This window comes from Cryptomeria japonica, chromosome 2 (genome assembly GCF_030272615.1).
Source record: "Cryptomeria japonica chromosome 2, Sugi_1.0, whole genome shotgun sequence".
NCBI lineage: Eukaryota > Viridiplantae > Streptophyta > Pinopsida > Cupressales > Cupressaceae > Cryptomeria > Cryptomeria japonica.
Window position 1 is genome coordinate 114,810,509 of NC_081406.1, and position 23,045 is coordinate 114,833,553.

A 23,045-nucleotide genomic window follows, 5' to 3' on the forward strand; every position below is an offset into this window, starting at 1 on the left:
CCATGGAGATTCTGCTTTTGCGAGAGGTGCACTTGTGTTGTTTACAACCCCAAAATAATCGTCAAAAGTCTGGCCTAATATTGATTCGACACTCGCAGCCCTAACAATTGCCTCGATTAATTGTAATGAAAAGGGGAGCGTTCCAATAAAGAGGTGTACCCCAACTTGGCTTGGTATGTGCTGCTATGTACGATTCCTTCTGTTGGCTTTCCGTGTTTGGGGATGTCTGGTCAAGACACCAAATTGGATTTTTTAAATGATATTCTATTAAAAGAGATTTGTGTAAAATTGAAATTGAAGTTATTGTTTTTTTCCATGGTAACATTTGTAGACGTCCGCATACAACATTAAATGAAAGAAATGTTCATTGGTTTAGTGTGAGTTTAGCATTTTAAGTACCCTTACATTACAAATCGAAGTCTTCTCACACGGGTCGTTGAGGTCTTTGACAGACAAATCAAAGTCTTCTAGATTTTTCTTGGCCGAAAAGCTCCAATTCAATTTTAAATCTCTAAAATAATAATCAAATAGGTTCACTGTTTGCTGCACAGCATATGCAAACAAAAGAGGCGGATCTTCAAAATTTCTGAAATGCTTGATTTAATTAATAAAAACTCTACTATACACGCGGACACCATTATTAGGCTACACATATTACTCATACGTATATTGGGAAACTACTGAATACATAAGAAACATATATGGCTTATGTCTATACAATCTACACAGACAAAGGAACCCAATATTGTCCACTCCTTTCCGAACCCATGATTGATACTGAAAGTGGGGAGGCTGTGGGCGAGATGCTTGTGAGCTTGGAAAATTCTACGCTTTGCTGTAGCATTTCCTGGATTTGTTGGAGACGAGCAACAACTTCTTTCATGGATGGCCTCAAATCCCTTTCTCTTGCAAGGCATTCAATGGCCAATTCGGCGACAGCAGCAACCATGGCCTTCACCGCATGGTTGTTTTCAATCTTCAAATCAGGATCCACCAATTCATCCAAAACACCTCTTCTGATCTTTTCTATGGCCATGTTAGCAAGACTAATTTCGTTCCTATTTCGGTTCGTATCCACGGCTACTTTGGCAGAGATGATCTCCACCAAAACAACCCCAAAGCTGTATACATCAGACTTTTCAGTGAGCTGGAAGCATTGATTGTACTCTGGGTCGACATACCCTGGCGTGCCTTGCGGAGCAGTAGTGACGTGGGAGACATTCAAAGGCACCAATCTGGATAGCCCAAAGTCTGCAACTTTTGCCCCCAAATATTCATCCAGAAGAATGTTATTTGATTTCACATCTCTGTGAAATATGGGCGGCTGGATACTGTGTAGGTACGTCAGGGCCTGGGCAGTTTGTAGGGCAATTTTTAAACGAATTCCCCAAGGCAAACCTCTCAGGCTTCTTCGACTTCCATGCAGATGATCGGCCAGGGTTCCATTTGGCACATATTCGTAGACAAGCAGCAAAACCGGACTCTCCGGACTTGTACAACCGTAAAGGCGAACAAGGTTTGTATGGTAGAGAGAGGATAGGATTTGTACCTCGTTGATAAATTGCTCAATTCTTCTAGAGTTATCCTGATAAAGCCTCTTCACTGCTACAGCTCGTCCGTCCTCAAGTTTGCCCAGATAGACTGTGCCAAACCCTCCATCTCCAAGCTCGTTCTTCTCGTCGAAGAAATTTGTGGCCTGTTGAAGTTCTTGATAAGGAAATATCTGCAAAGTATCTAACATATACCCTTTCTGGCCTTTTTCTATGTCGGTTCCTTGATAATGGCTGATATTGCTGGCGATCCCTCGGGTGGGAGATGCTTTTCTCCTTCTAACATAATAAATGAAGAGCAGTAATACTGCAACGAGCAAAGCACCTCCGATGGAACAACCTGTAGTAGAATACACAGATAGATGAGATTATTTTATTTGAACCACGAAGTTGAAGTGTAAAGGCAGACAGGATCCTTCGCCCAAATAAATCAAAATTAGTAAGATCCTACGGCCAGGACGCTCACCTATGATAATATACTTGTTTTGGGACTTGCCTGCAACGCCAAATACACAAGTCTTGTGAATAACATTTACAAAAATATTTATTGTTGAAACACTATTTTAGTTTGATATGGATTTCTAACTTTTCAGCTCGTTCATCTCATAAATCATAGAATATTTCTAAATTGATTAGATACAGATTCGAGTTCGTGTACTTACGAGCCAGGCATTTCTCTGGGTGGGGGCTGTTTGTGCAATTGCAGTGAGTCGAGCTGATGTTGGAGGTACAAGTCCCACCAAATGAGTGGCAATTCCAGCATTCATCGTGGACAGTCCAATTTATTTGAAACGATTCATCTGGAAATGCTAGTGGATCAATTCCTTGTAGGCTTTCCACCAGGTGTACAACTTTTGGCTTACATTCTAGAGTCAAGCTGGACTCAGGAATAATGAAACCGTAGTACCATCTATCATTGCATTTATGTAGCGGGTATAAAGAAGCACTTACATTACAGACCTTCCACAAATTCAAATTCTTCCAACGATCTTCAGAGTCAGATTGATCTCCAGACGGGGATTGCGTTGCTTGGTTACTGATCGGTGGGTTGCATGTACCTTCGAAGATATTCCTGTCAATTATTGTCATGAAATTGTGGGGATTTGGGAATTCCATTACGTAGTATTCGTACCCATTAATATTGAGTAGAGGCATCTTGGGTGCCTTATCACAGTCAAGCTGAAGAGCAGGGTCACCGCAACCGCTGTTCTTTCTTCCGAAGGGATATTTGAAGAAATAATCCCCACATTGGAAGGGTTCATCTGGTTCTGGACAAGCTCGTGATGAAGAAGCGAGGCACAATATGAATACTGTGAAGACGAGAAAGAGGAAGCGGGGGGGTGTTAGCCCTTCTTCCATTTCCATTTCCAAATATTTTAGATGAGGAAGAAGAAGAGAGATAAATGGAGTTAAGAGGGGAACATGAACGCCTGCTTAATAGCATTGAAAGGAGGTGCAGGAAAGCCAAGAGAAAGACAATGGCAAAAGTAGCGGAGTCAATACGCCAATTTGACTCCACTCAAGTCGTTAAAACAAATTTACGACTTGGTGTAATTTTTACCGAAATTCACATTTCTATCACTCATTAAATTCCACGCGCTTTCTTTGACGCGTTTGACTTGGGCATTGGCAAATTTAAAGTGAAGCCTTCTTTGTTTTGAAGTTTCAAAGCTTGTTTAATTTTGTGTAGCACAACGGGTCACATCTAACCCACGGGAAACTTTACCACGGGCCCAGCCTCTTCTTTCCTTGGAAAAACGGACAGATAAAGAGATCTGCATACACACATAAAGACGTGAGAGCAGGGTCACCTTGTTTCTTGTTTTCAAGGGCCGAAGCTATTCTGGGTCCAAAACAGACCTTTCGTAAAGCATGATAGCGATGTGTTAGTCAATCGCAGTCATTTATTGAACAATCAATAGTGTAAAACGCGCGACTAACATGCGTGTTAGTCAATCCGAACTGCCGTTTTGGAGCCAGAATAGACGCATCCATTTCCAAGACTAGAATTGACCATATTTACAAGACTAGCATTTGTATGCAAGGAGGTGCAATAGTTACATCATAAAATATAGAAGTTAAATATGAAGGATCCTAGGAAAACTTTGTTAGGTTTCTTTCTATTTTTTTTTAATGGATGTCTAGATCTACAAGCATGGCAATTTAGTAAGGGCACAAAGCTTGCGAGTATATTCTTTTTGGCTAAGAGTCAAGGACTAAGGGATATCCATTACACCAAATTCATGTAGGGCACAATCACAACCTCATCCCTTATGATGTTGGAGCCTTTGCACTCAACAAGACTTGCTTCTTGGTGGGCTCATTTGGGGCCATTCAACTTTACTAGTTGTAGACGTATAAAAATGACCATATTCCTAAATGAATATTTTATGTTCATTTCTTTATTTGATTAAATCCAATTTAATTAAATTATCCACATTCTTCTATTTAATTAAGTAAATTACTCAATTTATTTAAATTAAATTCACTATACCATTTAATGAATAAATCATTTTATTCAATTAAATCCCTTCTATCCACTTTTAATTAAATTCAAATTTAATTAAATAGTTATCCTAAATTGAATAAATCTAATTTATTTAATTTCCCCAAATTGCAAACAAATTGAAGTAAATTCATTTTATTTCAATTAAATCCTATTATCCCTCCATCCACTTGCAAAATCCTACATCTCCCACTTGCTTCCTAAACCCCTTCCTAATTTCTTCTAGACTCTTCTAAATCGCTTCTAATTAGCCTAACCCATCTTCTAAACTTTGTCACATCCCTAAGCAAGGGGAGGTCACTTCTTAAAGCCTTAAAGTCTTTGATAACCATTAAAGGATTCAAGTCTTCAACCACTTAATTTTCCAAAGTCTCCCAAACCATTAATGGTTAATTCAACCCTCTTACATGGTTAGAGATTTTTTGCCTAACTTAACCTTCATCCAGCCCAATGGGTCTCATCAAGCTTTTAATGCTTTGACCATGATTATCTCTTAATCATTTGCACAAGAGTTTATCCTTGGATTAACTCTTAATCCAATGGGTAAGCCTAACTTAAGCTTAACCCTTATCTCTAGATGACTATGAGGTCTTCTCAGGCATTTAATGTCTCCAACCCCTTCTCTCAACCCAACCCTATGTTGACATTTGTCAACATTTCATTGGTGCAAATTGCAAACATGGATTCCCAACTTTCAAACTCAACCCTTGATTAAACCTTTCAATCGTGGCCATCCATTGCCCTATTTTTGCTATAAATAGAGCTCTCATTCCTCCATTTATACAGATCAATCCAAGTTTGTAGTATCATACCAAGTTTGTAGTATCATACTTATGCTCAAATACATTCAAGCTTTCATACCATTTTATGTTCATCATTTTAGCCTCTCTTTAACTAGGAATTAGTCTAAATATGCATGTTTAAAGTACTTTCTTTATCATTTAGCTCAATCATAGACTAATATATCATGTTAAGATAGTATTTATACTAACCTTGTCATCTTATAGTTAGTTTATTGCGTTTCTAGAATCATGCATAGCTTAAGATGCATCTCATATTAAATCAATAAAACACATCCATCGTTCTTGCATTTGCCATCCCTAAACCATTTTTCTCAGTGATTTGAGAGCAAAAACATTGGTTTGAGGGACCGTGTAAGATAGAGAACCATGTGACCCACCTTGGAAAGCTTAGTGATACTTCATTACTCTATAGCTTGTACCAAGAAGTCCTATGAGTGTGTGAGCAAGGCTCCATAGAGCTCCACTTTTCACATATTGAGTTCTATCGACCCGCTTTTCCCGCATACATTTCTGGCACCCACCATGGGGCATTACCCCATATATCAAATCAGTTTTTGAAATTAACCACTTTTGCAGGTTTGCGGGAAACAGGAATCAGCGCGTGGGAAACATTCCCTGCGCATCCGAATAATGGCCTAGCGCATTCGGTTTACTGTTCAGCGTGTGGAGTCCATCATCTGGCGCGTGAAGTCCTTTCTTTAGCGCATGAATTCCACTAATCTTTTCCTGTAGATATCAATGTGGGAGAAAAATAGAGTAGCGCATCTAAAAAACAGTTTGGCACGTCGGGTCTGTTAGATAGTGCATCCGGCTCACTGTTTAACGCGTGCAGTCTATTCTATGGCATGTGAAGTCTTTTTCTTAGCACATCATATTTCTAACAATTTCCTGTAGGTCTCGATGCGGGAGAAAAATAGAGAAGCGTTTTCGGTGCACAGAGTAGCGCATCCCGAGAACAGTGTAGCGCGTTGAAACTTTATTTTAGCGCATCGTTGTTATATTGTAGCGCATACAGTTTGTTCCTGTAGCACATCACAGATAGAAAAAAAATAAACTAATTTGTAACAGAAGCTAAAATTTAGACTTGTGGAAGTCCACGAAATTCGCCTTTTTTGCTAACAAATTGACTTGTTTTCTATAGGTTAGTGACCGTTGATTGCAGGTTCTGGATCCATTTTATTTAGGCTAGAGTTAAAGTAGTTTAAATTTTTACTAACTTTTCTAAGTTAGGCAAAAGTTCAAATTTCTTTCTTTTCTTGTTTAAATAAAATTGAACTCACTTTTATTTTGGGCAAGTAAAATGAACAACAAATCAAAATCTTTTCCTGCTTTCCTAGGAGAAAATTTCTCAATTTGGGCCCTAAAAAGAGCAACACAAAATTTTCTTTTTCGCAAAAATAGAGCTTAAAAAGAACCTCACCATCCTTTGTTGCATAAAAGGATCCACTTTTATTTTGCAAAGGAAAGAACCTCACCTCAAAAGTTTTGTTACAGTTAAAGAGGGAAGTGATTGCCCTTTTGTTTACCAATTTTTATTTGTTGACCAAATCGAACCTTTTGCTTTGTTGACGCGGTTATTTCCTTAGATTAAATAATCATTGCTTTGAGGAAGTAAAATTAACACCATGTTTTTTCTTGGAGCAACATCTCCCAGTAGAGGTTAGAAAATCACTGAATTGAAGGTTTAAAAAGAATTTGTGATTGCTTTGAATCGAAAGAGGAAGGTATATGCTCTTCCCTTAACTGGGTGATCCAAAAAACTAGACCTCTCTTAAAAAACTTTATTTCTTTCAAAGCATTTTACATCCTTTAGCAGGCCTGCCTTCCCAAGGAGTTTAAATCAACTCTTAAAGCCGTTTATGGCCAGTGTGAAGGGAACGACCTAAGTGGGGAACGACTTTGATGCCAAGTATTCCAACCCACTATAATCAAACATGGAAAGTGACGAAAGTCCTTTTCAACGGTTGCGCGCAGCGATTAGCCTTCCCCCAGTATCCTCGAGATACGTAAAGCCTTTGTTCTAAAGGTTGGGAAGCCTCTTGAGGGAGTTTATCACTGACGGCCGAACAGGAAGCCTGATTACGAACCATAGAAATAGAAGCTTTGAACTAAGTCAATAACCAGACATTTATAGCATCATAGTGCAAGGGTGGGGAAGAAGCTGCCCCCAAGATTACTCACCATATATCTCCCAAGATAACTACTTAACTGTGAAGCGATCAACTTTGAGTTAATTTCTGGCAAAATGCAAAAAAATGGGCACCCTCTAAGGGGTGACACGACTGTTTGAGCTGACAGAGTATCAAAACTAGTGGGCTATGACGTTATTTATGAACTTTGAATAAAGAGTCTTTCTGAAGTGTATTATTTGTATCCAAACTTGTTAAAACATTCGGGATTTGAATACATCCTCGCAGAACATACACTTTTTATTAGATTAGGCAAAATGGTTGTACTTTTTGTGCCATGCTTGCATTTACTACTTTAGAAAATCATCCATCAAACTTGAAAAATTCACAACAAAAATCCAAAATTTACAAAAAAACCAACCAAAGGAAAAATCAAAGCAGTTTAGTGCATAAGAGCAACTTCTTAGTGCGTGAGGTATTTTTGTTAGTGCATCCAACCATCAAGTTAGCACGTTTGCTCCAAATAGTAGCGTTTTATCCCAAAATCAAACCAGTGTTGAAACATTTAGCGCATCAGAGAAACAGTCTAGTGCATGGAAACCAAACATTAGCGCACCAGGTTCAAAAGTTAGTGCGTTACAAGCCCAGGGTAGCGCATGACTTTTTAAACAGATAGAAAACATTTTTTGAACAGTCAACACTTTAGCGCGTGTCTGGAGTCAGCCTAGCGTGTGTGGTCATTATTTTAGCGCATAGAATAATTTTGGTAACGCATTTAGTCTCTGTTTTAGCGCGTGATCAAAAACATATAGATAGAGGACAAAACAGTGAAGAATTTTAAAAATTTTGAAAACATTTTCAAAAGCCTCTCATTATCAACAACATCTTTCATCAAAGCGAAGTAGTGAAAACAAACAGTTAAAACTATTTCTTGAGCTAAATTTGTGTCAAAACAAACATTGTAAAAATCCTAAACTGATCGCACGATAAAACGTATCTATCTTATCATAATCCAGAAACCTCATCATCAGTATCAATAGAATCCTTTACCATCTTACGGATTTCATCTCAAAAACACTTGTTTAAAATTTTCAAGTTGTCAAATCAAGTCTCCATATCAGGAGGCTTTTATCCATATCATTTGACATGCTTTGTCGTGAAGGGGCATCTAAACCTTCACTTTAATAGAGTAAGATTTGAAATTTTCCAAACAAGATCAACTGAATCCAAATAAATCAAAGGAAACCATTGATCACTCATGCATGACTAATCCCCATATTCTGAGAAGAAAGAACCTTTATCGTAACATCACGTTGAAGAAACAACAACCTAGTTTTTCCAAATTCATCAAGAGAAATAAGTTTTTATACATCAATCGTCAACTCTTCAAATCTCATCGGATATTCCTTCATCACGTCAAACGTTATATCCAAAACAAATCCAACGAATTTAACAAAGAACCCTTAAAAACAAGAGCCTACTATCAAAAGTCTGCTTTTAATCAAATCATAAACGGCGGAGGAAAGATCAATCCAACATTCTTGCCCGACGAGTGTATCACTTATAACACATCCTGACCAGAACCACCAACCTCCGAACAACATATCAACGAGGATTTTGTCCCCTTCGTTACTGAAAGTTTTTACTAAAATGCCTGTTACTTGCTCTCAAAGAAACCAACAAAGCGAGACACATGCAAAGTCTAGTATGAATCGAAGGTTGTCAAATCCTTTTGAAGTTCCACACTTGGAAGAGACTGAAATTTCTAAAGCGCTTCTTTAGGAATGTCGGGAAAACCCTTCATTCCAAAAGCTTGTAGAAAGGCTTATGGAAACTGACAAAGAAAAGTATCTGCTCATGCTCACAAGTAAAGGCGTTAAACTTCCCGAAGATTTAGACACAAACATCTTTAGAACTGGATCTCGACAATATGCATATCAAGAACAACAAAGAGAAGAAGAAACTCGTAACTTTGAACAACACATACCTGAGCAACACATTCCAGAACAACGTATACCAGAAATGCATATACCTGAGCTAGAAACTCCAGAGCAAAATATACCATTTAACACACCTTTTCAACTGAGAACTAATACAAGGGAAGAACTTTTCCCTTGACAAAATAATGCACCTTTGGTTGCTCTCACTCAACAAATGCAAATGTTACAAAGACAAATACATGACATGCAACAAGGGACAACAGTGCGGTACTCTTTAAACGAAATATGTCCTTATCCATTTGACAGAAGATTGAACATGGTGCCTTTTCCTCCAAACTCGGACGTTCCCAAATTTGATAAATATGATGGGAAAAGTGATCCCCGAGATCATGTTCGAGAATTTTGCACAATGAGTCTTGAGTTTGCTCATGATGACACCTATCTAATGAGGTTATTCCCAAGAAGCCTAGGAGGGCAAACAATAGAATGGTTATCCAAAATTACACCACCTGTCAGATCATTTGATGAATTTGTTAACAAATTCATAACCCAATACTCCTATAACATCCAACATGCCATAACCATGCTAGATGTCTGCAACACCAAACAAAAGAACAATGAAACATTTATGATATTCCTTCAACGCTGGTGACGTATGGCATCACGATATCCTCAAGATATTCCTGAAAAGGAAAAAATGGAAATCTTCATCGACAACTTGAATGGTGAAATGAGTTACAGACTCAAACTCCAATGCATACCATCTTTCGCTAAATTGATTGAAAACGACATTCAAGTAGAGGAAGCGTGTGTTAAAAAGGGAACACTCAAATTCTTCAAGGAAGGAACAAACTCATCAAACTACAATAACTAGAACAACAACAACTTGGACAAGTCTCGATTCTGGACTCGAAACAAAAACGAAGGCAACAATGAAACGCATGATCCGAAATCTAAGCAACCAGTGCTCGCATTATCCGAAAATTCTCAAGCTACGAAAAATCCTAAAAGTGCTAATCCAAATGCTAACACATATGCACCAAACACTGATCAAGGAAAAATCAACACAAACAACACCAATGATACTCAAAGCAAAAACATGAATCCAAGAGCTAACAACAATTCCCGCAACAACACGAACAATTTCCAAAAGCGTGTTTTCACACCACTGGGACAATCACTAGAATCAGCATTCAGAGAACTTTTGGCAAACAAGATTCTTTCTTTGCCTCCAATCAGCAACTATGAACCCCAAATCAAACCACCTTTGGTGGAATGATTCACACTATTGTGATTTCCATCATAACAAGGGTCATCGGACAAACGATTGCATGAGATTGAAACACATGGTGCAAGACATGATTGATCGAGGTGACTTAACGGTAGATGGTCTCAAAACAAATGGTGATCACGGAGCCTTTAAAAATCCTCTCCCAAATTACAACAAAGATGGAGCTTCAACCTCAGATGATACACATGGAGCTTGTATCAACCATATCTACAACAACACCATAAATCACATATCAGCTGGAGATCATCAAGTAAATGTCATCACCATTCGAGATTGACGTAACCATGAATCTATCAATGTAACAACCCGAACTCAGAAATATGTCTTAAAAGGACATACGTCACCTACAACTACTACACCAAAAATCCAATATGACTTGGTTAACCAACTACACAAAACTCCAGCTCAGATATCTATACTAGAATTGCTGAAACTCTCACAGAAGCACAAAGACATATTGGAACAAGCACTATTGGAAACCAATGTACCTCAAAATCTGGATACAGATAGATTTCAAGCCATGGTCGCCCATATGACTGGACCTCATAACCTCACCTTCTTAGAGCATGCCAATACTTCCTTGAGTCATCCGCATAATACTCCTCTCCATATCGAAGTCATTGTTTGCAAACACCGAGTAAAAAGAGTCTTAATAGATGGAGGAGCCAGACTTAATATATGTACTTTAAAGCTTATCCGTGCATTAGGCTTCTCAGAAGAGTCTATTGATCCCTACAAGAAGATTACCATAAAGGCATACGATGATGAGGAAAGGTCCTCTAAAGGAACTATGATATTACCCATTCAAGTAGGACTAGTGCAAAAAGATACTATGTGTCAGGTCTTAGACATAGATCTCACCTATAATATTTTGTTAGGGCGACCCTGGATACATGAAATGGAAGCAGTACCTTCTACGTATCACTAGTGTGTCAAATTTCCTTATGACAGATGAGAAATCTCTATATCTGCTGATCACAATCCATTTCAACATTGCAACACAATGGGGGTAGCCCAAGACAGTTTGGTTCCTCATAATAGAGAAAAAAAACGATCTTTAACATCGGATCTACAAACAACAAAGCCCAACTCCTTATTTGGAGATTTCAAGCAAAAAATGCAAATCAAAGACCAATGCATGGGAGAATACTCTTTGGAGCCCTTATGTTTGGCCAAATTGCCAACATCACCTAGATCTCATGGATTACCTACTACATCAATGCATCTGTTAACTCAACCCATCACCAAATTTGATGGTACCTTCATCCAATTGGGCACTCTAGCACATGAATCAGAAGACAAGGATATTCTTAGCTGGTTATACAAAGATGAGGAAGAAGGTAACAAAGCAGCTACTCTAGACATTGTTCTACCAACACACTTATATGGAAAAGGATACTTGATCTTGCAGCAAATGGGATATGACGGTAAAGGACCTATTGGGAAATGTAGAGAAGGAGTCACTGAACCCATAGATCTTCCTTCACAACCTAGTAGAAACAAAGAAGGATTGGGTTGTGAGCTCACTTTCCTATTTAAAAGGCCACCCAGCATAACTACAAAACCTCAATGGAAAGTAAAGAAGAAGTACAAAGAAGAATCCTGGCAAAAAGCACTCTTTGAATCAACAGAAACAATCCGCAAGGCACGGGAATGTCAAGACTAGAAGTTATATCAGGAAAAACTTCTAAGCCACAAGAAGGCCATATCTGCAGCAGTAGCTCATGTTCAGAATCCACTATTTCAAGAACCAATAAAATCATCTCCGGATACCTTTATTTCTCCCCAAGGAGGCACAGTCTATGAACAAATACAGAAAGTAGAAACAGGATCTAACACAAAATCAACAAAAACTATCAAAATGGTATCCATCATCAAAGATTTGTTTTCACCATATAACATACCAGTTTACAACACTAATAGAATATGGGATGAGGCCTCTGAGACTGATTCCAATGAATATGAATGGGGTACCTACTCCAATGCTACTACAAATATCCCTAATGATACTGATTCCATATCCCTTTCTCAAGAAGAACCTAACGCAGAAGATAGACCTCTTGAATTTGGACCCCAAAATATCTATGACACCAAGGAAAGTGAACAAAAACATTATGAACAAGTCTATATGAAAGATAATACCATTGAAGACCTCGACCAAATCCTGGACTTCTTTAAAACCAAAAACAATCACGATTGAAACTCTGTCCTAACACTTACAGTAGCAGAACTTGATCCACTTAACGATTCCTTACCGCTTGTCTTTCCTAACCTCATCGACTGGGATGAACCTGAAATCCATGATATACCAATTTTTCCAGATGATGAATCTATTATCCATTACCTATGTAGCGTAAATCCTGAAACAGGCTCTACCAGTGAACAAAGTAACGATGTCTGCCAATTAGGGAGTGCCAAGTCTATTAGTCGCAAAAATAAATCACAAGAAAGATCTAATGCTGAAAACCAGTCAATGGCAGCTCTAGATCACAAAAAGGTAAAAATAAAGGATGCATCTGAGGGTGAAAACCTTTTTAAGGCACCTAACGATGGGAGACTTGACACTCTTCCTGAACACTTTCATGAGCGATCACCCATATTGATTGAGCCCACTCAATCAATCAACATTGGTACCACAGAAGCAATCAGAAACATACACCTTGCAGAATCTCTGACAGAGGAGGAAAGATCAGCATTCATCATTTTCTTTAAAGAACAACAAATTAACTTTGCTTGGTCATATGTCGATATGCCCGAAGTCGATCCACACTTGATCATGCATCACTTGTCCATCTCTTCAGGAGTTAAACCAGTCAAGCAAAAGCTACGAAAGATGAATCCAAAGGTAGCACTCATGGTCAAAACTGAACTAAAGAAACTATTAGATGTCAGATTCATCCGACCCATTGACTATGCAGAATGGATTTCCAACATCGTTCCAGTATCAAAACTAGATGGTAGTATCAGAATATGCACTGACTTCAGAGATGTCAACAAAGCTTGTCCAAAAGACGACTTTCCTCTACCCAGTATCAACATAATTGTAGATCTCACAGCAAGCCATGCAATGTTCTCACTAATGGATGGTTTCTCAGGCTATAATCAAATCAAAATAGCCCCAGAAGATCAAGATAAAACTGCGTTCACCTGTCCTTGGGGAACGTACTGTTGGAATGTTATACCTTTTGGCTTAAAGAATGCAGGGGCCACTTATCAAAGAGCAATGACAACAATCTTTCATGACATGATGCACACCTTCATGGAAGACTATGTGGATGATTTACTAGCTAAATTCTTCACCAGAGCAGAACATCTCAGCATCCTAACAAAGATCTTTGATCGATTGGAGAAATTCCAAGTCAGGCTCAACCCTAAGAAGTGTGTCTTCGGGGTTACATTAGGCAAGTTACTAGGCTACATAGTCTCAGCTAAAGGTATCGAAGTAGATCTAGCAAAGGTACAAGCTATTATGGACATGCCACCACCAAAGAATATCAGTCAACTCAGATCTCTACAAGGATGACTTCAATCAATCAAGCGATTCATCGCTTAGCTAGCAGATAAAAGTCTACCATTTAACCATTTACTACACAAAAAAGTACCATTCAGATGGGAGACCAAGTGTGCAGAATCTTTTTACCAAATCAAACAGTACCTGATGAATCCACCAGTTCTAATACCACCGGTCGCAGGAAAGCCACTTATCCTATATATCTCAACAACAGATATCTCACTGGGGGCACTATTGGCACAAGAAGATCAACAAGGAAAGGAACGGGCCATATATTATATCAGTAGGACATTGAATGACTATGAACTCAAAAATACATTCATTGAAAAGGCTTGCCTAATAGTGGTCTTCGCATCTCAGAAGTTCCAACATTATATGCTAGCACACACCATTAAGCTAGTCGCAAAAATTGATCCTCTCAAATATCTACTCAGCAAGGCAGCTCTTATAGGCCAATTGGCTAAATGGGTCATGATTCTCAGTGAATTTGATATGCAATACACAGAAAGATGAGCCATCAAAGGACAAGCAATTGCAGATCAGCTAGCTGAAGCACCGCTACCAGGAAAACAAACTATGGAGATTGAATTTTTGGACAGGGACATTCTTGCTCTTTCTACCAAACAATGGACCCTATACTTTGACCGATCCTACACACAACATGGTTCAGATGCTGGCATTCTATTCATCACTCCTGAAGGACACACTATACCAAGATCATATAGGCTTATGTTCCCATGCACAAATAATGTGGCTGAATATGAGGCATTGGTTATAGGCATCAAAATGGCTGTAGAATGGAAAATCACAGAGTTAAAAGTCTACAGAGACTCACAACTAGTCATTAATCAAATCAACAACAACTATTAGACAAAGGATGACAAGCTACTACCCTACAAGCGAATGGTAGATGACTTCAAACAGTATTTTGTGCACATCACCTTCGAGCAAATACCAAGGTTGAACAACAAAGTAGCCGATGCAATGGAACAGAGTTGTTACGAGTTCCTGGTAGAGCAACTGTTCTCCCCTGCCTATGACCACTCTGAATCCCATGTTATCTATGCCTTGACTGGTTCAGATTCTCCGTTATATGGACCAATATACGACTACCTCAAGAACAATATCTTACCAATTGACCAATCGAGTATGTGCAAGCTAATGAGTCACAAATTTGCAGAAGTCTGCGCGTTGGAAAATGTGCTCCACAAAATGGGCCCCCATTTTCAAAAAATAGGGGCCCGTTAATGGTTCGGCCTCCCAAGCCGAAAGGTCACGGGGTGCTGAAGCTAAGCAAAACGAGGGCCCGTTTTTAAAAAATGGGCCCCCGTTTTGAAATTCTATTTTTACCATTTTTTTGGACAATTTCTCATTTTCACTGTGACAGTGAATTGACAAGAAGAGATCAAAAACAGGCCCCCGTGCTGTGGTTTCCATTTCAAACCTCCACCACTATCCCAGGTACACATTCAGTCATCTATTTTCACATTTCATAATTTTCTTGTATATTTTTCTTGTTTTTTGTGTATTATTTAGTTTTTTTTTATTATTTTAGTTTTTTTTTTATAGTAGCATATAAATAAATTATTTTTTATATTTGTAAATTCTTGATTTTGATCTAAACTATTTTTGAACAGTTAACCCTAAACCGTAATCAACAAATTTAGAAACCAAAACCAAACCTAGATAATTAACAAAACGAAATCGACACAAACAAAAAACCGAAAATGAAATGGAAACAAAAACAAAAACGTTCGAAAATGAAATTGAAATAAAATCGAACATATGTACCTAAATTGTTCTTAATCCTCATTAGGCAATACAAAAGTTACCACTAAATTAGTATAACCTTAAGAGTAATTAACATTACTCTTCAAATTTTAGATATGAAAGTTTAGGCTTAGGTTTATGCCATGTCATGGCATAAAGGTCCTATTATGGTCCTATTATGTCATGTGATGGTATAAAAGGATCAATTATGGACACAATTTTAGAGCAAAACTAGATAAGTTACTAAAATTGGAGTTTGGTTTACATAGGTTCATAAAGGAAACTAATATGCCAAATATATAATTCATTAATACAAAATAAAAAATATTCTTGATTTATAATGTTGATTGATAATGAGTTTTCTAAATGGGGTGCTAATTATATATACATCCGAAAGATTTGAAAAATATAATTTCCAAGAAGTATTTTGAATATCTTTAGAAGTATATTGGTATATCTAGAATGTAATTTATATTATAAAAGATTTGATATATGATTTGAAGTTGGTAGATATTTTGAGGAAGATTTATTAGATTATGTTATGATTAAGCTAATATTAGAAGAATGGTTTTAACAACATCTTTTGGTTTTAAAAGGTGCACAAGGTTTGAAGTTGAAATCATATTCGATTGTATATAATATTAAATTGTTAAGGAGCTATTTTTTTAAAAATAGTTAATTTAAGATATTAGTTGAAGCTATTTGAGAACGTGAGATAGTCCTAATGAACACACGAATTAAATTAATGAACCTAGGACAATCACAATGAACATATGATAGTCCCAATGAACCTCAAATGATCCTAATGAATGTAGGGCAGTCTTAATGAACCTAAGAAAGTCCTAATGAGCCTAAGAAAGCCATAATGAACTTGGGACAATCCTAATGAACCTAAGATAGTCCTAATGAACCTAGGATAGTGTAAACAAGCCTAGGATAGTGTAAGAAAAAATCACTACAAAAAAGACCTCAAATGCGTTAAATGAATTTCCCAATAACGCACTCGTGTTTATCTTTTTTTGGTCATTTGGCTACTTTTTTCTACAACATCTTGGTGTATACGCCCCTAAGAAGACCTTTTCCTCAAAAATTTCTTGGATCATGAACTCCTCATGTGCACCAAACATAAGTTGCCACTTGGAAGCTTCTAATGCACATAATTCTTTCAATCAATCTACTCCATTGATCTCTCAAAACAATCTTAGTCTTTAATCCTCTATCCTTCATGACTATAAATAAATCATTATATGAGCTATTTTCAAGAACTCTTGTAATGCAATGTTATGTTGCCAATTTAAGCACCTTACATCCTATCTTGGTCACAAATCCATCTTGAAGCCATCAACCTTTAGCTACAACAAGAGTTTTCTTTCTGAGATACTATTGTCTTTCATCTTTTATACATTATCCTTTAACTCGATCTAAAGGTGGTACTTATGCATAGCATAATGGTTTGAAATTCATAGTTTAAGTCCTTTATTGATTTTTTATGCTTGCTTGCATACACATATATTGCTAGAATTTAGCAATTCTTTATAGCTTCTATTTTAGTTTATTTATGAAAGAGTATAAATGAAACTATATTTAAAGTCAAAATTGTAAGATCCCCTCAATCATTGAGGTAGAATTCAAAATTGATTTGACCTCTAATTATATGAAAAATTTAATTTGTCTGTACATATCAAAATCTTTCAAAATTTTGCATATTAAACAATAAAATATTGTGATGAACAAGTCTCTAGAGTCTTAAAAACCTTTATTTTCATAGAGTGCCAACACTGCATTTTTTCCCTAAAATATTCTCTTTGATTAATACGAAATTTTAAAATGGTTGCCACTAAAAGTATTAGGTCAGCGAAGGGAATTGGGATATTTAAAAATAGGCTTGCATCACTTTTTTAGCTTCATTGAGTTGTAGTTTGTTCATTGACTTAATAATTAAGTGCTTGCAAGTATGATAGTGGACCCCTTTGTGCGTGAGCGCATCCCTAAAGCTTTCAATTATTAAAATAAAAAGCATTACGATGTGATGATTTGAAGGAGATGTATCCATTAAAGAAATATTATGGATGGGTATTAATGAGGATCATATAGTATGTTAGGAATTTTATTTGGAATGTTAGTCAAAATAATATTCTAGTTGATAATTATAAATGCATGTGTAAAATATTGCTGAAATTGATTATTTTAAAAGTAAATATCGCAAGGTTAATTTTGTTTTTAATTGTTGGCATGTTGTGTTGATTTTTATGTAAGAGTTTCATTTCTTATTCAACTTTGTAAGAGAATTTGTGTATGAATTGATATCTTAAATTTTATAGAAAGATTATATATGAAAACAAATGATTGCGGAGTTTTATAATAAATGATTTATAGGAAATAATATTTTTTGAAGGTTTTGTAAATTATAATCTTGTGTAGATTTGATTATCGGAGAAATTTAATGGTGAAATATGCTTAACTCTTCAAAAGTTTTGATGTTTTGTCTTTACATGACAACCACTTAGAATATAATATGTTTTAAGTATGTCATTTATAGTCATGGGAGATTAGTTTTTTTTTAAGATTGTCTGAAGACTAATCAATGTAATATGAATTGATGGCAATTATCTCAAAACTATGTAATTGAATTCTAATAAATTATCATGTACACTAAAACACTAGAAATATGGAGCACCCAAACACACACGTGCATTTTTCTAGATTTATTAATATTATTGTGTTGTATCTCATTATAATTTAGTTTCAAAATAACTTTAAGTTAAAGTTAACAAAATATTATGTTGTCTTAGTAATATTGTTTCCATGCTATATATTCTTACACTAGAAGGAGGATCATCTTATTTCTCACTTCTTTATTGATCTTATGTATGAAATATTTTATATTGATTTTAATAGTTGATGCATTTTACAAGAAATGAATTTATTAAATTGAATATATAATAGATTTATGATGTTTCATTGAAAGTTTTTATTAAGTTTTGTGCGCAAATTTTATATTTCGAGATTCAATAGTATGTACATGTATATTTTTTTAAGTTCAATATTATATTATATATTTCATGTGTATCTCATTCAACAACATAGAAATGTTACTATTTATAAATGTTTTTTTTTAATTTAGTAAAATAGATTCTTCTTTGACATAGAGTTGTATATAATTCGTGTATATCTTTATATATGCAGGAGTTCTTTGTTATCATGGATGTCTTTGACATAGATGAACTATTAGGTGAAAATCCCCCACAACAACCCCCTCCTCCTCCTCCTCCACCTCCACCACCACCACCACCACCACAACAACCCCCTAGATTGGATGAAATTTGTTTAAGAGAATGAATTAATGAAAACCTACAAGTGATTGAACAAAACATTGCTGCTATCCAAAATGAGCAAATCACGCCACCCCATCTTGTAGAGTTTGCAAAATCAATGCAAACTGTTGTCGAGTCAGTTAGATCTGTTGATTCTCAATTAGATCAATTTCATAGACGACGATAAGAGTTGCATGATTTTTATGCCGATGGTTTAACTTATAGGCAAATCACTGATTTGAAAATAACCAAAGCTCAGTTATGTCCATATTTTACCAACCCAAAAACAAGAGAACCAATGCAACCTAACCAGCAAAGAATTTCAATTAGGTGGTGTGTGCATCCAGAAATGGCTAGATACTTTTGGGATAGATGGTGGATGGTTTTTGATTATCCACCACATCATAATTATGAGGTCCCTTTTTATTTTTTGAAGAAATTATACTGTGAGTTTGTAATTAACCAAAAACCAAATTATTTTGACATTAAGTCATTCCAAGGTGTTGGTCGTGGAATGCCACAGCATAGATTAGGGGCATGGAGTAATAATCCCCTACCGGATCCACCCATAGTTCCACTTGTTGCTCCATTGATTCCTGTAGATGTCCAAAATACATCATTCATTTCGACATTAGATGCTTTGACTTCCCTCACAGGTAACCTGAGTGAGCAAGCTGCTCACATGGCATTTGCTCCTCGATGGATGCCACATATGTGTTCAAGTTGTCATGAGACGTGTGTAGGTCCTACTACTGCTGTAGGATCTACTTCAGTTCTAGTTGAGCATGATGCAGTAGATGATAGTATGATGACATCTTATATGAATTTTCTTTGCTCGGATGTTCATCTTGACCAGGTATAGATATATATACATGTACATGTCAATCTTTTTATACTTCATTAAATATAGGTATAAACTAAGTGCATCTCTTTTTTTATACAATCTAATACTTCATTAAATAAATTTTGTTTATGTAGATAAGGACTACACCTAATATTAGAGTCAATATTGCATCTACTGGAACACAACTCGGCACACCTTATGGGGTATAGTATAAATTTCTATCTAGACATTATACTAGATCTTGTTAAGTTAATATGTTATCATCGTATACTATATAAATTTTCATGTTGATACATTGAATGCTTCTTTCTCCAGGATTCAGGTCATGAGGGACCCTCTACATCACATGGAGAAGAGGGTCTAACTATTGTGACACCATCTATGGTATGTATCTTATAATTCTTAAATTAAATATGAACTCTTACAATATTGTAACTTAACTTGAAATTATTTAGTACACATATATATGTTCACTAAATATGATTTCATTAAATGCATGTATGCAGGTGGACACTACCATTAGGATAGGTTATCCTCATAATTTTGATCAAAGCAAATTTGAACGCACATCGACATCCTTTGAGGTATTAATATGTAATACTTAATTTGATCTTATTTTGACTCTTAATTTAAGATTTAATTGGACACTTTGAATTTGACCTTGTATAGGAGTTAGCTAGCACTACATTTGGTGTTGATACTGCACAAGATACTGCTAGAGGATCTGATGAGCATATGGTAAGTTTGTAACTTAATTTATGAATTCTACTATATTTGATAAATGATTCTTTTAATAGTTAATTTCAAGTAATATTTTAATATTATTTTTTTATTGTACAGCATGAGATAGGTGGATCTGGACCACGTCCTAGGGACAAGAGAGATACTGCTAGAGGATCTGATGAGCATATGGTAAGTTTGTAACTTAATTTACGAATTCTACTATATTTGATAAATGATTCTTTTAATAGTTAATTTCAAGTAATATTTTAATATTATTTTTTTATTGTACAACATGAGACAGGTGGATCTGGACCATGTCCCGGGGACAAGAGAGATACTGCTAGAGGATCTAATGAGCATATGGTAAGTTTGTAACTTAATTTATGAATTCTACTATATTTGATAAATGATTCTTTTAATAGTTAATTTCAAGTAATATTTTAATATTATTTTTTTATTGTACAGCATGAGACAGGTGGATCTGGACCATGTCCCGGGGACAAGAGACCACAAGATGTTATTGATGATAGCACTTAGATTTTACTATTTATTTGGCTTTGATATGTACTTTTTTATGGACTTTACACATTTGTTTACACGTGCACATACTTTATATATATGGATAGTTGCATAATAGGATTAGATCATATATATTTTGTGCACATTAGATATTATGTGGAGTGAACATCATGTTACCATCTAGACATATATATGGATTAGATATTATATGGATTATGTGGACTTGAAATTTTACTGTTTATTTGGCTCTGATATGTACTATTTTATGGGCTTTACATATTTGTTTACACGTGCACACACATACTTTATATATATGGATAGTTTCATAATAGGATTAGATCATATATATTATGTGCATACTTTATGTGTATTGTGCCCATTAGATATTATGTGGACTTGAAATTATGTGCACATTCTAGATCATATATATTGACTTGAAATTATGTGGACTTGAAATTTTGTGCATACTTTATATATTATGTGGACTTGAAATTTTATTTATGGAGGTTGTGCTTAAACAACTTTATAGGCATTATGTGGACTTGTAATTTTATTTTTGGAATTTCATTTAAATAGTTCTTGTGATTAGATAAACTAAAGGTGCATACATCATGAACTAAGTATCGAAGCATATCTTATAATTATAACATATTCTAAATTAAAAAGTATCATTTAACAAATATAATGAATAGAACTTGATTAAAACATAATTATCTCATTCATAAATTTGACCAATAGTCTCTCATTTATGTATATTGTACACAAAATGTAATCAAGAAGACATATCTAAAATAAAATAAACAGTCTATTTAAATAACTTTGTTTTCATTGATGCCTTCTACTTGTGGTAGACCTGAAACAAAATTTTACTATATTCATTCCGTTATACCATCTGCATCCTCTCTCTTTTGCAAAGCATCTATAATTGTCTCATGCTCTTCCATAGAGAGAGTCCATAATTGTTTATTAGCAAGCCTGCCACGATATCTATCCAATTTTATATTAGTTGCCACTACCAAATGCGAGTAATGTATAATCTTTTTCTCTAATTCATAATCTTCAAATGCGGGCAATCCATTCTTTCTTGTTAGATATTTGCATAGCCAAGTGCCAACAACAACCACAGATCCTGTTGGATAGTCATAACCATCATCATCTACTCGAGGAGTAGTTAGCTTATGTTTTGGCTCTACACATCGAGCCAACCAATACTCTCTCCCCTCTTCATTGTCCTTTGGTCCAACAACAGCATAGACATGTCCTGTGCACAAAACAATTTTATTTTAATATTTAATGAGAAATAAAAACAAAAATATACACTGTAAGATTTCATAAATTTATGTACTATTTAATAAATCAAAACAAATTTCAAAAATAATTTTACCTTGTTGTATAAGATCTGAAATGCGATCATAGTCATTTGATGCAAACATTTGATCCATATCTTCATCAGTTCTTTCATGCGGATCATTTGCATCTATGGGTGTCAATGATCTTTGTTGCCATTCTTCAACCCATTCTTTATTCTCACAAAATTCCCAATCTCCGGAAACACAAAACTGACAAAAGCAAGCAAGTTGCCTTGTGAATATTGTCCATGTGTTTGAATTAGAACTCTTAAATGAATGCCATTTAGCTGATCCAATGATGGTATTACAATCATGCCGAATAGGAATACTATCTTCCTCTATCAACCAGAAGAAACATCGAATTGCAGAGTTTTCAGTTGATCCTTTTGACAACTTTGAATTGCACCAATCTACAACTACACGAGCATCTCTAAATTTCATTGCATCCTCGAATTTCAATTGTTCTCTAGCAAGAGCTCTTTTTATACAGGCACCGGCTCCATCGTGTTCCCCCTTACCATGTCCCGCTTCAGAAAAACTCCATAAATGTTGGACATTGGTTATCTTGTGAACTTTGCATAGCCAATAAAACATTCTTGCATTTTTGAATTGTCCAGTGCAGTTATCTGACCATATCATATGTTGTTTCATGTCAATTTCTCTTTCCTTAAGATTATCATAAAATACCTTGAAGCAATGTTGGACAAACTTTGAAGAGTGTAATCGATTATCGCTAACATAGAAATGATACTCCCTCAAAATTTTTCTGTTATCTTTTGGACTGTCATGGTCATGT

The 23,045-nt window shown here is 35.8% G+C and overlaps 1 protein-coding gene across 1 annotated transcript; it reads right to left on the minus strand.

Moving 5' to 3' along the window:
• Positions 1-576: 576 nt before the first annotated feature.
• Positions 577-2,966, minus strand: LOC131049753 (LEAF RUST 10 DISEASE-RESISTANCE LOCUS RECEPTOR-LIKE PROTEIN KINASE-like 1.2). The gene is made up of 3 exons (XM_059216427.1): positions 2,213-2,966; positions 2,017-2,046; positions 577-1,890 (listed from the first exon to the last, which is right to left on the minus strand). The coding sequence occupies exons 1-3, from the start codon at positions 2,913-2,915 to the stop codon at positions 722-724; spliced, it is 1,902 nt and encodes a 633-aa protein (XP_059072410.1). The 5' UTR covers positions 2,916-2,966; the 3' UTR covers positions 577-721.
• Between the last annotated feature and the right edge of the window lie 20,079 nt (positions 2,967-23,045).

Bases quoted from the DNA above. Each gene is read 5' to 3' on its own strand.
- LOC131049753 (XM_059216427.1), bottom strand. From the start codon at position 2,915: ATGGAAATGGAAGAAGGGCTAACACCCCCCCGCTTCCTCTTTCTCGTC. The intron at 2,047-2,212 runs GTAAGTACACGA...TTGGCGTTGCAG, and splicing joins CCCAGAGAAATGCCTGGCTC to GCAAGTCCCAAAACAAGTAT. The intron at 1,891-2,016 runs GTGAGCGTCCTG...ATTCTACTACAG, and splicing joins AAACAAGTATATTATCATAG to GTTGTTCCATCGGAGGTGCT.